Raw genomic sequence first — 12,943 nt, forward strand, 5'->3', positions numbered from 1 at the left:
GTCTAATTTAAACAGAAGGAACAAAAATACACATGATTTGTTGGCTTCAACAGAAAACTCTAATCATTCACCACTTGCAGGGTTTCACCAAGAGATGGCGCTACCTCCACAAAAACACATTCAAGCTATAGCGTTGTTATTTCTTCTTCAAAGAGATGGTTACATAGGCCTCAGTGCTTTGGAAAGGCTTTCTTTAACTTGGCCAATACAAACCCAAGCCAAAAGCTTTACACAAGAAAAAGGCCCAACAAACAAACCTGTGGGCTTTGGGTCAGGTTGTTGATCACTAGCTGATAAATAGGCTAGAGGTGGGTTACTTGGACACAGCCAGCCAGGCTCCTCTGCCTACAGTCTTATGTTAAATTAGCCAGCTGCTGATGGTAGTTTCATATTTCTAACACAAATATGAGAGGGTCATCATAAATTGTCTTCTAACTCTAGGCAAAAAAGCGAATATGCTTATTTCCCAAAAATGTTGAACTATTTCTTTAATGTGCACAAACAATTATACACAAGAGTTAATGTTCAGCAAGTAAAGTTTAACTCCAGGTACTGTAAAGCATTACAATCTCTTGCAGAAATTGGCCTAGCAATGTGCGTTGGTAATAGTTGTGCATAAGTAAAACATATCTTATTAAAGGAAGAGAAGCAGAAACATGCATAGATTTTAGGGTTATTTCAAAATGATTTCAGACTCATCATATTAAAATAATAACAGACATATTCACTCGAATCCTCTGTTTACATACAAGGGTCTTCCACCTCAGGGACTTTCACCCCAGTGACTTCCACCTCACACAGTGTCAGGAACTGTCGTCTTCCAGGAATCACAATGTTTACGTAACGGCCTTCCATCCCGCTACACTGAAAGGTTGTGGAGGCCCCAGCTGACATAGACGGGATGACAGCACATCTGACGAAAAAGAAAACAGAATTATGAGTAAAACTACATCACAAGACAAAAAACTCTGCTTAGATCTCACCACTGGATCTATTATAGATACCGATGATGCTGTTGGAGTGAAACATAGGTTTCTGTTAGGAAATCATGTACTTATCCAGGACACTGATTTCCTGTAACTTACACAAGCAATGTAAAATGTTGAAATATAATATAAAACAGAAAGTTGGGTTACTTGGGATTAGTGTTGCCATTGTCATCGAGGGAATTTCCAATGCGGATCTCAGCACCATTGATCCTTTGATGGCAACAATCCTTTCTGTTGGTGATGGTGACGGTGTCGACTTTATACGTCTTCAGAAGGTCCAGTCTCCACCATGGTTTCACCTGATTTCGTGTATGGGTACAGGAGTTCTTGAAATAGTTGCTAGCACGGTTTCCGTCAATGGCCCGAGAAGCGATGGCATTATAGGCGGTGGAGGACTGAGTCACTTTTCCAACTCTAGCAATATTAGGTCCTAGATAAAGTCACAAAAGTTATTATTAAAGATTGGGGAAGGCACAGCAATATTACATGTTTTGATCTGACCTAAGCCACCAAATAACAGGCAATCAGCATATTTGAGTGCACTTCTACTGTGACTGTCTGCTCAAAGTTATCTATTTGACACTTTATTTGGTACAAATAATAACAATAATAATAATATAAAAATAACACCAGTTGGAGCAGTGTTTACTTATGAAATGTGATATTGAAGATAGACTAAGAAAGGCACACATATTACATATGTCTATGTACTACAATTGGAATTCATTGGGGGAAATATCAATAAATTGATTGAACTACTTAAAAGAGTAGTCTCACCCAAATTGCCACTTGTCTGTCCGAGAACAGCCAACAAGACAACGACCACAGCTGGAGAAATCATCCTGTGCAGCAAGTTCATAATGTTATTAAACCTATGCATGCATTTCTACACACACATACATTAATATACATAATACGCAAATACATTTTTAAGAACACGACCATAGCAGGCAGTAGTATATAGATGGTATGATAGCGCGTTCACCGTATAGTGAACAAGTTTGCGCGTGCACGTGAAAAAGCGTGCATGAGTCATTTGCATTTTTTTTTCTTTTTTTTTTCGAATTTGCATAATAATCTGAAACCTGAACTTTTTTGCGCATGCATGAGAGTGCGTGTGTCCGTAGAGGGGCGTATAGGAGGGCGTATAGGTGTGTGTGTGCGACTGAAACTTATTTAGGCCTGCTCATACTGTAGAGCAGGGGTATTCAACTAAAATTCCAAAAGGGTCAGATTGAGAAAATGTCTGAAACATTACAATAATATCTAACTCGCGCTATTTAGTGCCATATATATATATATATATATATATATATATATATATTCAAGAAGCCTAGTAGTAGTAACAACGTCTCTGTGTAGTCAACAACTGTCAGATCAAATAAAGTAAGTACACATCAATTATATTTTAACAAATTATTATTCTCAGTTTTCAAATTTACCTGGATGGATTATAAATAATACATAAATAAATGTTCTTCTCATTTCAAGTAAAATAAGAGCTGGATTAAAGAATAACTGACATAACAGAAAGCTTTTCAGAAAGGTGCATCTTAAAATAAAGTAATTCATTTTAGAAACATTAATTTCACTGAATTGTCCTGCTGCTTTAAATTCACTTCATTCAGGGTGACGTGATGTCAATACAAAAGCCACAATATTATATTTTGTCATCTAAAAAGAGAAATCAGTGAGCATGGACTTTATGTGTGGTTATTAACACTTGTTTCAGCTCTACGTGTCAGAATACCCATATTTGATTGGCTGAGCAGCATCACCTGATGTGATTTACAACGCATTGTCGGTGTGTTTCATGCACCGCTGAACAAGTGCCGTAACGGCTGAATAAGACGCGCCGGTTAAAGTACAAACTCTCAACTTAATATGTATAACTCCTAATTATCTGTCGGTTTTAGGTCCTGGGTCCGGACGCAACAGCGTCTCGGTCCTCCAGTGGGGGACCCGTGCTGTAGAGACACTAGGTGTCTCCCTTAGAGGGGTGAGCCAGGAGGGGAGGTGTGTGAAAACTGAACTTTTTTGCACGTGCATGTGTGTGGCTTGCAGCGAACGGGGATGCGCTGTACCGTAGTGCAATCTCCCGAAACGTTATTGGCCGACAGTCTACTGTGAGAAAGTGAAACATTTGCGCCCCCAGTGGTCAAAGCCTGCGTAAAGTCTGCGTTAATTGAAGAATGTGTAATGTCGCCATCAAGTGGTCAATTTATATTGGTGGCATCAATAAATGTAGAATGGATATTTGCTCCCTGATGTTGTCAAACTGTGGTATCAGCAGAAGAATCATGTACCACTATTTACTCCAAGCACATGTTAGTTTGTGTATCACAATGACTTCTTTCATGATTATTGTCATACATGTACCACAATACACAAGATCTGGAAATAGAAATCTGCACATTGGTCCACCAGCTGCTAGACGTGTCCCTTCATACGTAAAGATCTTTAAGACTTTCTTTGTGTTTACAGGAGAGAAAAATATGCACACAAGATTCCCACGTGTGGAATATGAAGGAGTCCACAGGAGGAGTCTAGCACACGCCTCACCTCCTTTCAAAGTAGATGTTGCACACACTGTTGTCATCATCTGGATTGATTCCATGTGTGTAAAATTGTCCATTTCAGATTGTAATTAGCTATTTATTGTGATACCTGTTGAAGCTATAATAGAATGACGCTATAAATAGAGAATCTCAAGTACATTTGTGTCTACATAATGCTACATAATTCATGTCATTTATTCAGGTCTTTTTTCAATAAAATGCATCTCATTCCAAATCAAAATGATACATGTGAGAGAATGCTGTTTGTTTACTTTTGTCACTTCTGTCTTTTTAAATTCCCTTATGACACCTGGGAGGCTAATTAGAAGTAGTTTTATATTTTCTGAGGCTGTTTAATGTTTCTATTGCAAAATGATCTGATATAATTGTAATATAGGCATGTGCTCTGACATGTAAGTAATCTGGAACTCTATATATCCGTGTCCCTGTTGTTGATGAAAACAAACGCACCCCTGTTGCATTCATTAATTGATATTCCACAACTCGATGTTACTGTAACACTTAACACTTTATTGAATACAGTGCATGAAATGGAGAACAATCAGAAAAAACAGTGCAGTCATAAAATAGAAGACTACAATATGTACATGAAGATCTAAACTATTTACAATGCATGAGTATGTACATGAAGATCTAAACTATGCTTGCTGATAACACCACATCACTACAGTTAAGTTACTTACAATGCAACTGTCCCATAATTACAGATATATACAGGGTGTCTACAGCTCATCGCTCCACCTTGTCCACAACAGAAGTGAAGTGTTCGTAGCTGTCGTACACTGTGTGGTCCAGACCTTTTGATGTTGACATCATCTTTACAGGGCAGAAAGCCTTTCTGTTGTACTTTTTGTCCCTGGGTCGGTTGGCCACAGCATGTACAGACAGGGAGATTCTGCACTCGTGACACCTTCACTCCTACTGCAGAGGGCTGTTCCAGACTCTTTAGCTTGTACTGCGTAGCTCTGGCCCAGGACGGTGGGCTTAACTCATGAGGAGCAGACATTGTGGGCAGAGTAGTAGGGACTGATGTAGGAGGAGGAGCAGGCAGTATGGCCGTGTGGAGGGGCCAGCAGTCTCAGCGGTTGCTTTAGATGCACAGAGGGAGGGCACAGGTCTGCTGATGGTAGAGGTGGCAGAGGTGTTTCTAACTGCCGGTAGCACAAGTGGCAGTGGTGGTTGAGGCTGGGAGAGTGGCATGATTATGTCCGTCCTTCTCTTCAACACTTTAGTCCCTGCCGTGCTGGGTGTGGGCACATACTCCATCAGAGAGTAGAGTGGTGGAGGGAGGACTGCCGGCTGGTGTGGTGCTGGAGGGAGGTCAGCAGATGAGATGGAGGTGGTTTTTGTGACAGTGAAGGACTGTTTAGTGACATGCAGGTTAAGAAGGCGCTCTTGACGATGTATGAAGTCCCGTACTGTCTTAATGTTTATTTTAGGGAGAGGAATGCCTGCTTTGCAGAGGATTGGATCCTCCACCAGAATCCGGTGCTGGATTCTCTCGTAGGCCTTCTAGATGGTGCTCTTCTCAGGACTGCTGCGAGACCCTTGAGGTGAGACCACAGCAGTTTCACCAGCGTGTACGTGGGCCTGTTGAGCACTGATGTCTTGTTGAGCTGGTGCGTAGCGCTTAGCCATCTTCAGCCTCTGGATCACAGCAGCATCAACAAGATGGTCCCTCTGTGTGTGGCAGTAGAGGGTGTTGCCCCAGTGTGTTCTGTACAGCTGGTTGAACTGCTGCGGCTGCTTGTCGTGCTCCTCCACTGCATTCCAGGCTTCAAGGACCTTGTTCCTCTGCTCAGTGGTGAGAGTCAGCTTGTCCTCTGTCAGGCTGACCTCCAGCAGAGCAGAGCCGAACTTTTCCAACCTTTCGAAGCCAGGAAGGGGGTTTGGACTGCAGGCATCCTCCTGTTGAAAAGTTGACATATAAAGGCGGTAAGTTCAAATGTAGCTGAAATACACTTGTAGAGTAAAACCACAATAACAAAATATTATTATTATAATATTAGATATTGTTATATTATAATAATACATTACTAATATAACAATGAACGTACAACAGGCCATTGATATCCTTTTAGCACCCAGGGAGGAAGAGGAGGAAGTGTCAGAGCAGGATGACAACTGCTGATTACAGATTAGATTAGAGATCTCTGAGGGAGAGTTCATATAACGTTAACTCATATATCATATCTCATAACTCCTGAGCCTACAACACTGACTGATTCCTCTGATATTTGATCAACTGTTCCCTTTGGATAAGTTTCATGTTCTTACTCATGGCAAAACTAAGAGTAAGACATCAGAAATATGGATCTTCTATTATTCCATATTCCCGTCATAACCACAGCAACGGAGACAAAAAACACGCTGACAGAAGTCTTTGTAGTTCATACATTCTCTTGTCTTTAATAATATAACGTTAGATGGATAATAAACACCCGAGCAAGCAGGTGTTTATGACAGCACGTAAATTATTAAAAGAACGAATTTAAACCCTCAAAAATACTGTCTCTGGAACACTGGCTAATAGTTGATTATCTATTGATTAATGAGGGCCTGTTTTTGGATGCAAAGAATATTTGGCATTCGTAATAATGATTTAAGAGGTTATATTTAGGGACGCTAGATAACGTTAACGTTATCTTACCGGACCCGGCCCGTACTCGAGCATCAGGATTTGAACCGTATATGCAAGAGTTAATGGGTTAAGGCAAGATAAAATGGATATTGACAGTAATACAATTTCGAAGAGATGTTATTGAGAGCTGCTAAACGTGAACTAGCGGCGAAGTCTTAGCTAGCTAGCTAACGTTAACAATATGTCCGTTTTTTTCCACCCGACCAAAAGACAATTGTGCAGTATAAACAGTGTTCTGTATAAATAATTATAAAGACAAAAATATTTCAGTCTTACCATAATTACTGCAGGGTCAACGCAGTGGGTAGATTCGCAACTCTAACTTGACGTATTCAAGATTTGCAGGTCAACTTGTGATTGGTGGTCTGCAGTCGGTTCCTCCGATCCAATTGGTAGTCCACAGTCAAACTGACCAATGAGGACGCGTAAATGTCTACAGTGACTGTAGACATTGCACGACTGTAGACTCGAGCTCTGCGAACGACCGGCATGTCTTTCAGGCTATGGGGAGGGCTATTAACAGGCCACTTAGTGAAGAGATCAGTCTCTTGAAACATGATGTTTTTATTTATAATGTTTGTGTAGCAATATAGTAACAAAATATTCAACTTTAGTGGATATCTTAAGTTTTATTTTTGGCACTGTATTAATTTAAAGGGCTACCCAGAAGGCAGGAGAGCAACATGTATTTTAGAATCTAAAAGAATGGAAGAAAATACTAAGTCTACACTTATGGGAATGCAGTTTTGTTTGTGGATTCACATTACAGTAAAAAGGTCCACACTTGTATTGTATGGAATGACAGAGGTCCACCGTTGGCAGGTAAATAAAGACACAAGTTCCCTCTTAGACAGCATGGAGTGACATAAAAACTCCATGTATGGAAAAGACAATTTTCAATTTTCAAGATCGACACTATTAATATTAAGTGTTACTCAGAAGGCATGGAAGTAATGAGAACTTCAAAATCTAAAAGAGGAAAAAACTAAAAAACAGGATGAAATTAGGAATAAAAGGGTCCGCATTTGGAGCCTTTTCTTTTCATTTTAAATAAATTGCTAAAAATATATTTATTAATAGACTTTTACTAGCCATTGAAAGATTTTACAAGTACTGGATTTCCATCAATTTTACAATGAATCTATGTCCTCAATCATTATTTACAGGAATTTATTTTGTTGATTCATAGTATAAGAAGAAAAAGCTATGGAGCGACATCCAGGAGGTATGGGAGGGGGTGAGCCAGGAGGGAGGTGTGTGAAAACTGAACTGCTTTGCGCATGCATGAGAGGGTGTGTGTGTGTGTGTGTGTGTGTGTGTGTGTGTGTGTGTGTGTGTGTGTGTGAGAGTGTGTGTGTGAGTGGATTAAATATGTCAGTATAATCTTTAAATAGCTGTATCAACTATTACAATTTAATCTAAGTTTACATACTTATTTTAACTTCAACCAAACTTCTCAATCGACCTTTTTTTTTTTGATGTGAAACACCTTGTTTAATTACTATTTCTTGAGTAGCTTGTAGTGTAGTGTAGTATCTCAGTCACTCTGAGTTGGATAAAACATCCATGAGAAGTTAGCTACTCTGAACCACAGGACACCAACGACACTCTGTAGACAACGAAGGACTGACACAGATTTTCACACTTTTCTGGCACAGATTCACACTCATTTCTCAGAGACAGCATTCCCCACCTTTCAACCTTAAAGTTAGGAGCTGTGAAGCACATGTGTGCTAGTTACTCCACTTCAGTGTTGAGGATTTTTCATGTCCACATCATGAATTGAAGCCATTAAAACATTTGCAACTCTTCCTAAAAAGGTGTGTAACTATGTAATAAAGTCACACTGTGTACAGTATGGCTTTATTATACAGGCCATGCACAAGGTCATTGTATGAAATGTACACAGAGAGATGAACAAAATATAAATTCCCCTTTGGATGGTTACATCAATTCAGATTGTTGGTACAACTATTTTGTAAAACTACTGATTGTTTCATATACATTCACAAAGTCACCCAAGTTATCATGCGTTATCACTTATTGTATAAATGATCATTTTAAATCAACTTGTCATCGGTCAAGACAATGTATCATGTGTAATATATTCTTAGATATTTAAAAAAAAATAAAAAATAAAAAATGAGAACCAGAACCATCTTTAAAAGGCTGAAATGAACGGCACATTTGTGTCTCAATAGCACTTAATCACTGTGTAGATCGCTGCTCAGGATTGTGTATCCATGTTGGGCTCCTCACACAAGGTTCACAGGAGTTTTGGTGCCTTTTGGAACGGTTGGTCACTTTGACATTTTTGGAGGACTAAAACCAACCGTGAGACTTTTCTACTTTTACTCTTACTCGAGAGGTAAGTTCCATATTGTATTTTTTAGTTTTTTTTACAATTCAATTTGTTGGTAACACTACTTTGTAAATACTGATAGCTGCATATCCTAACCTAAGTGATCAAGCTTCTCCACACATCATTTATATACAATCATTTTTAATACATTTATTATAGGTCAAGAAAGTGTATCATCTGTAATATATTCTTAAATGTTTCACAGAAAAATAAGCCTTGTACTTCATTGCTTCTGAGGAAAGATAAAGTCATGTTTCAGAAAGAATTCATCAGTGAGGAGAAAGCTATGTTATAAGATTAGAATATAAGATTATCCAATGTACATACAGTATTGAACAGATAATAAAAAATGCACACGCCTCATGCACGCTTTTTCACGTGCACGCGCAAACTTGTTCACTTTACGGTGTACGCGCTATCATACCATCTATATACTACTGCAGGCTAAATTAAAGCTGTGTATCTGTTAATAATCCGGGGTGGAAATCAAAAAGTTAGTTAGGCTAACTTTGTATCACAGCACAACTACTACAATTACTACTTCACTGTAATTCAAGTTGTATCTGTTACAATGAAAAAATAAAGTTGATCAGCAATTTGACCACAGACCTACCTTGTAGCTCTCTTGCACCCTGGAAGCAGCTTTGATCTGCATGCATGGAAAGCAATTATTTTTATACTTTTGTGCAAAGAATGATTGACAACTGCTTGATCTTATAAATGGCCTTGTCAAATAATACGTGTTGTTTTTGTATCCCATTGAAAGGTCAATGTGCTTGTCTAACCATAATATTGGTCTTGAGGGCACACAGATAGGGCACACCCTGTGTTTGCTCAAATAATGGATGAAGTTTGTGACAGGTAACAGAGTCAATCTACACCTACAGAGTTCTGGTGCAAGACATCAGTAGACATGTATCTGTTAAAAATGAAATACAATGAAAGAAAACAGAAACACAAATCTCTTTTAATAGAAACATAGAAATAGAAATAATAGAATAGTGTCAGGATCCCTGTCAGACCAGACACCTCCCATGGCCACACAGCTGCAGCCACTCCAGCCGATTACCTTCTGCAGGCTGACACACCAGACTCAGGTCCCACTAACGCTTCCCCTGGCACTATATAAACTCTGGTCCTGCAGTCTGGGGTTGTCAGGTCGTACCGTCTTTCACCCGCTTCAACCCCGTTGCATCTTCTGCCTCGAGCGCCTGCCTCCGGTGTCCGTCGGTCCGGGAATCCCCCGTGCCCTCCGTTGTGTTAACGGACTACACACCGCTGCTCTACCCTCCGTGGTGTTAACGGACTACACACCGCTGCTCTGCCCTCCGTTGTGTTAACGGACTACACACGCCGTCAAGCTACCAGCCCTCCGGTGTCGAGCCACGGGACTCACACCGTCGATCTGCCTACTCTCTGGTGTCGGACCACGGGCTCCACACCTTCCTGTCTTCCTTACTCTGGCTAAATAAAGTCTGTTTCACCGTACTCTGTCTCCTGTGGTCTTGCTATTGGGTCCTCACCGTGAACTCACGTGACAAATAGAATAGAATAGAAACCCTTTTTATTTAAGATTTTTAAATGCAACAACTCTAAATAAATGTAAGCATAAATAATTTGAGTATACTGACTGAATTGTGCTCAGTATGCCTTTGAGAATCAAACCGCAGGCATTGATCCTGTTGGAGGATGTAGTTTGGGTTGGTATTGAACGGTACTGCATTGCAGAGAGAGATGTTACTGCCATTACGCCCACCGCCTGCACATTATAGCCTTCATGAAGGTTTTATTGCAGGACTGTTGTATTACAATAAACTGTCTATAACACAACAGTCCTACAATAGTCAGTATCAGTTGTTTCCCCTGGGAACTTGGTTTTTTAACTTGGTTTTTCTGTATTTAGTTGGGTTTTCTGCCATTGCAGCTTATTTCTATTTTTTAGAATGTGTTCGTGTTTGATTGCATTGCCTGTATTCGATTGTAGTTTCCATATTTACAGTGTGTTTTATTATGTTGCCAATGTGATGTGAACTTGATGAAGATGTTTTTTCTGAGCCATTAGGGCCACACCTTAATGTAGTTTGTTTCCTTGCCATATCCGCTTTAACTCTACTTTAACCACAGTGTAGTTAAAATAACCCTAATCCTTTTCTAAACTTAACCACACCTTTGCAGTGAAACGTGAAAAACAAATAAGAAAACGTACAACAGGATATGACGCCTGTAGTCAGGTGATAATTTTGTCCGGGTCTAAAAACCTCTGGGAGGCCGGTTCAGGGAACCGCAATGTGATAAAACTGTATTGATAAAACTGTATGAAATAAACTGTACTTGTGAATGACTGGATCTAACAGAAACTAAGAATTGAGGTGGAAAATACTTGACTAGTGTATCTCACCGTGTAGATAACAGGGGTGCTAAGATCAGTGGCTCGGGTGTATTCCATACACACTGATTGTTTGCGTTCTGAAAGTCGAATTCCGGTGATTTCCTAACTGAGTATCAATTATCACAAGTCAAAGTTTGGATCGCGTAATTGTGTGAATAATTGTGTATAAGGATAACAATAGATTGATAAAACAGAATGGCAAATCTTGGACAGATATATGCCGCAGCAACACTGTTCGCACAGAGTAATGAGACAGGAGAATCAAGAAAAATTAAAAAAGGAGTTAAAACTAAAAGAAGATTATCAGAAAGAAGGCTTGTTCCCAGGGGAAGACGCCACAGATTACAACATGGACATGTGGAATAAACTGTATGAGCAATCAATAGAGCGCACAGAGCAGGCAGAAAAAGATCACAAAGACAATCAATGCGTAGTTAAACGTAAAACCAAGAAGGCTCTGGCCGATGCACAAAATAAACACCGGATTTTTGTCAGAGGACTGAATTCGTTCAACACAGCTCATGAGAATCAGAAAGCTAGAAAAAAAACTAAAAAAACAGGAGATAAGAAAGAACAAAGAGGGAGTGAAGGCGCCACTAGCCCCCACCTCTCCTCCTCAGTTGCAAGGCAAGGCAAGTTTATTTGTATAGCACATTTCAACAAGGTAATTCAAAGTGCTTCACATAAAACCATTAAAAGCATCAAAACATAAGGCAAAAGAAAAGGAGATTTAAAAACAATTAAGAACATTCATTGAAACAATAAAAAGTCATTAAAACATTAAAAAACAGTGTAAGAAATAAAATACAGTAGTAAAATGCAGGAAATTGATTAATATATTAATTGAATGTGGTTCAATTAAAGGCAGCAGCAAACAAAAGTCTTCAATCTTGATTTAAAGGAGCTGAGGGTCTCAGCAGACCTGCAGCTTTCTGGGACTTTGTTCCAGATATGTGGAGCAGAAAAACTGAACGCTGCTTCTCCATGTTTAGTTCTGACTCTGGGAACAGAAAGTAGACCGGTCCCAGACGACCTAAGGGGTCGGGATGGTTCATAAGGTAGCAGCACATCAGAGATGTATTTTGGCCCTAAACCATTCAGTGCTTTGTAAACCAACAGCAGGATTTTAAAGTCAATTCTTTGTTTGACAGGAAGCCAGTGCAAAGACCTCAGAACTGGAGTGATGTGATCCACCCTCCTGGTCTTAGTGAGGACTCGAGCTGCAGCGTTCTGAATCAGCTGCAGCTTTCTGACAGACTTTTTACAGAGACCTGTAAACACACCGTTACAGTAGTCCAGTCTGCTGAAGATAAATGCATGGACAAGTTTTTCCAAATCCTGTTGAGACATAAGTCCTCTAATCCTTGATATATTCTTCAGGTGATAGTAGGCAGGCATTGTTCCTGTTGGGTTTTTTTTTAACTTGTTTTTTCTGTATTTGGTTGGGTTTTCTGCCATTGCAGCTTATTTCTATTTTTTAGAATGTGTTGTTCGTGTTTGATTGCATTGTCTGTATTTAATTGTATTTTCCTTTTTTACAGTGTGTTTTATTATGTTGCCAATGTGATGTGAACTTAATGAAGATGTTTTTCTGAGCTGTTAGGGCCACACCTTACTGTAGTTTTAGTTTCCTTGCCATATCTGCTTTAACTCTACTTTAGTGTAAATTACAATAAGGATTAGGATTACAATAACCCTAATCCTTTTCTAAATGTAACCACACCTTTCCAATGAAAGGTGAAAAACAAATAAGAAAACATTGTATAACAGTATATGACGCCTGTAGTCAGGTGATAATTTTGTTCTGTAAAGAACAGGGAAATAATGAGAGGCAACAGGGAGTGTGCTGATCTGCTTGACCTCATTATAGACATGTTTTAAAAACGCAAACATTTCTGAGTTAAATAATCTCAAAACAGTCGGTGTAAAGCCGTCTCTTTCTACAGATCAGTATAGGAAATTCCATTAGCAAAATACCAATCT

The 12,943-nt window shown here is 39.4% G+C and overlaps 1 protein-coding gene across 1 annotated transcript; it reads right to left on the reverse strand.

The window, feature by feature from the left end:
• Window positions 1-741: 741 nt before the first annotated feature.
• On the reverse strand, window positions 742-1,830 carry LOC142938126 (fucolectin-like). The gene is made up of 3 exons (XM_076081354.1): window positions 1,767-1,830; window positions 1,137-1,419; window positions 742-913 (listed from the first exon to the last, which is right to left on the reverse strand). The coding sequence occupies exons 1-3, from the start codon at window positions 1,828-1,830 to the stop codon at window positions 742-744; spliced, it is 519 nt and encodes a 172-aa protein (XP_075937469.1).
• Between the last annotated feature and the right edge of the window lie 11,113 nt (window positions 1,831-12,943).

The sequence above is a fragment of the Anarhichas minor genome, unplaced genomic scaffold (genome assembly GCF_050575085.1).
Source record: "Anarhichas minor isolate MPS153535 unplaced genomic scaffold, ASM5057508v1 ptg000080l, whole genome shotgun sequence".
NCBI lineage: Eukaryota > Metazoa > Chordata > Actinopteri > Perciformes > Anarhichadidae > Anarhichas > Anarhichas minor.

What these genes read in the sequence shown, in the direction of transcription:
- LOC142938126 (XM_076081354.1), bottom strand. Translation starts at nt 1,830, where the DNA reads ATGATTTCTCCAGCTGTGGTCGTTGTCTTGTTGGCTGTTCTCGGACAG. An exon ending in ACAGACAAGTGGCAATTTGG is followed by an intron (nt 1,420 to 1,766) that starts GTGAGACTACTC and finishes GACTTTATCTAG; the next exon opens with GACCTAATATTGCTAGAGTT. An exon ending in AATGGCAACACTAATCCCAA is followed by an intron (nt 914 to 1,136) that starts GTAACCCAACTT and finishes CTTTTTCGTCAG; the next exon opens with ATGTGCTGTCATCCCGTCTA.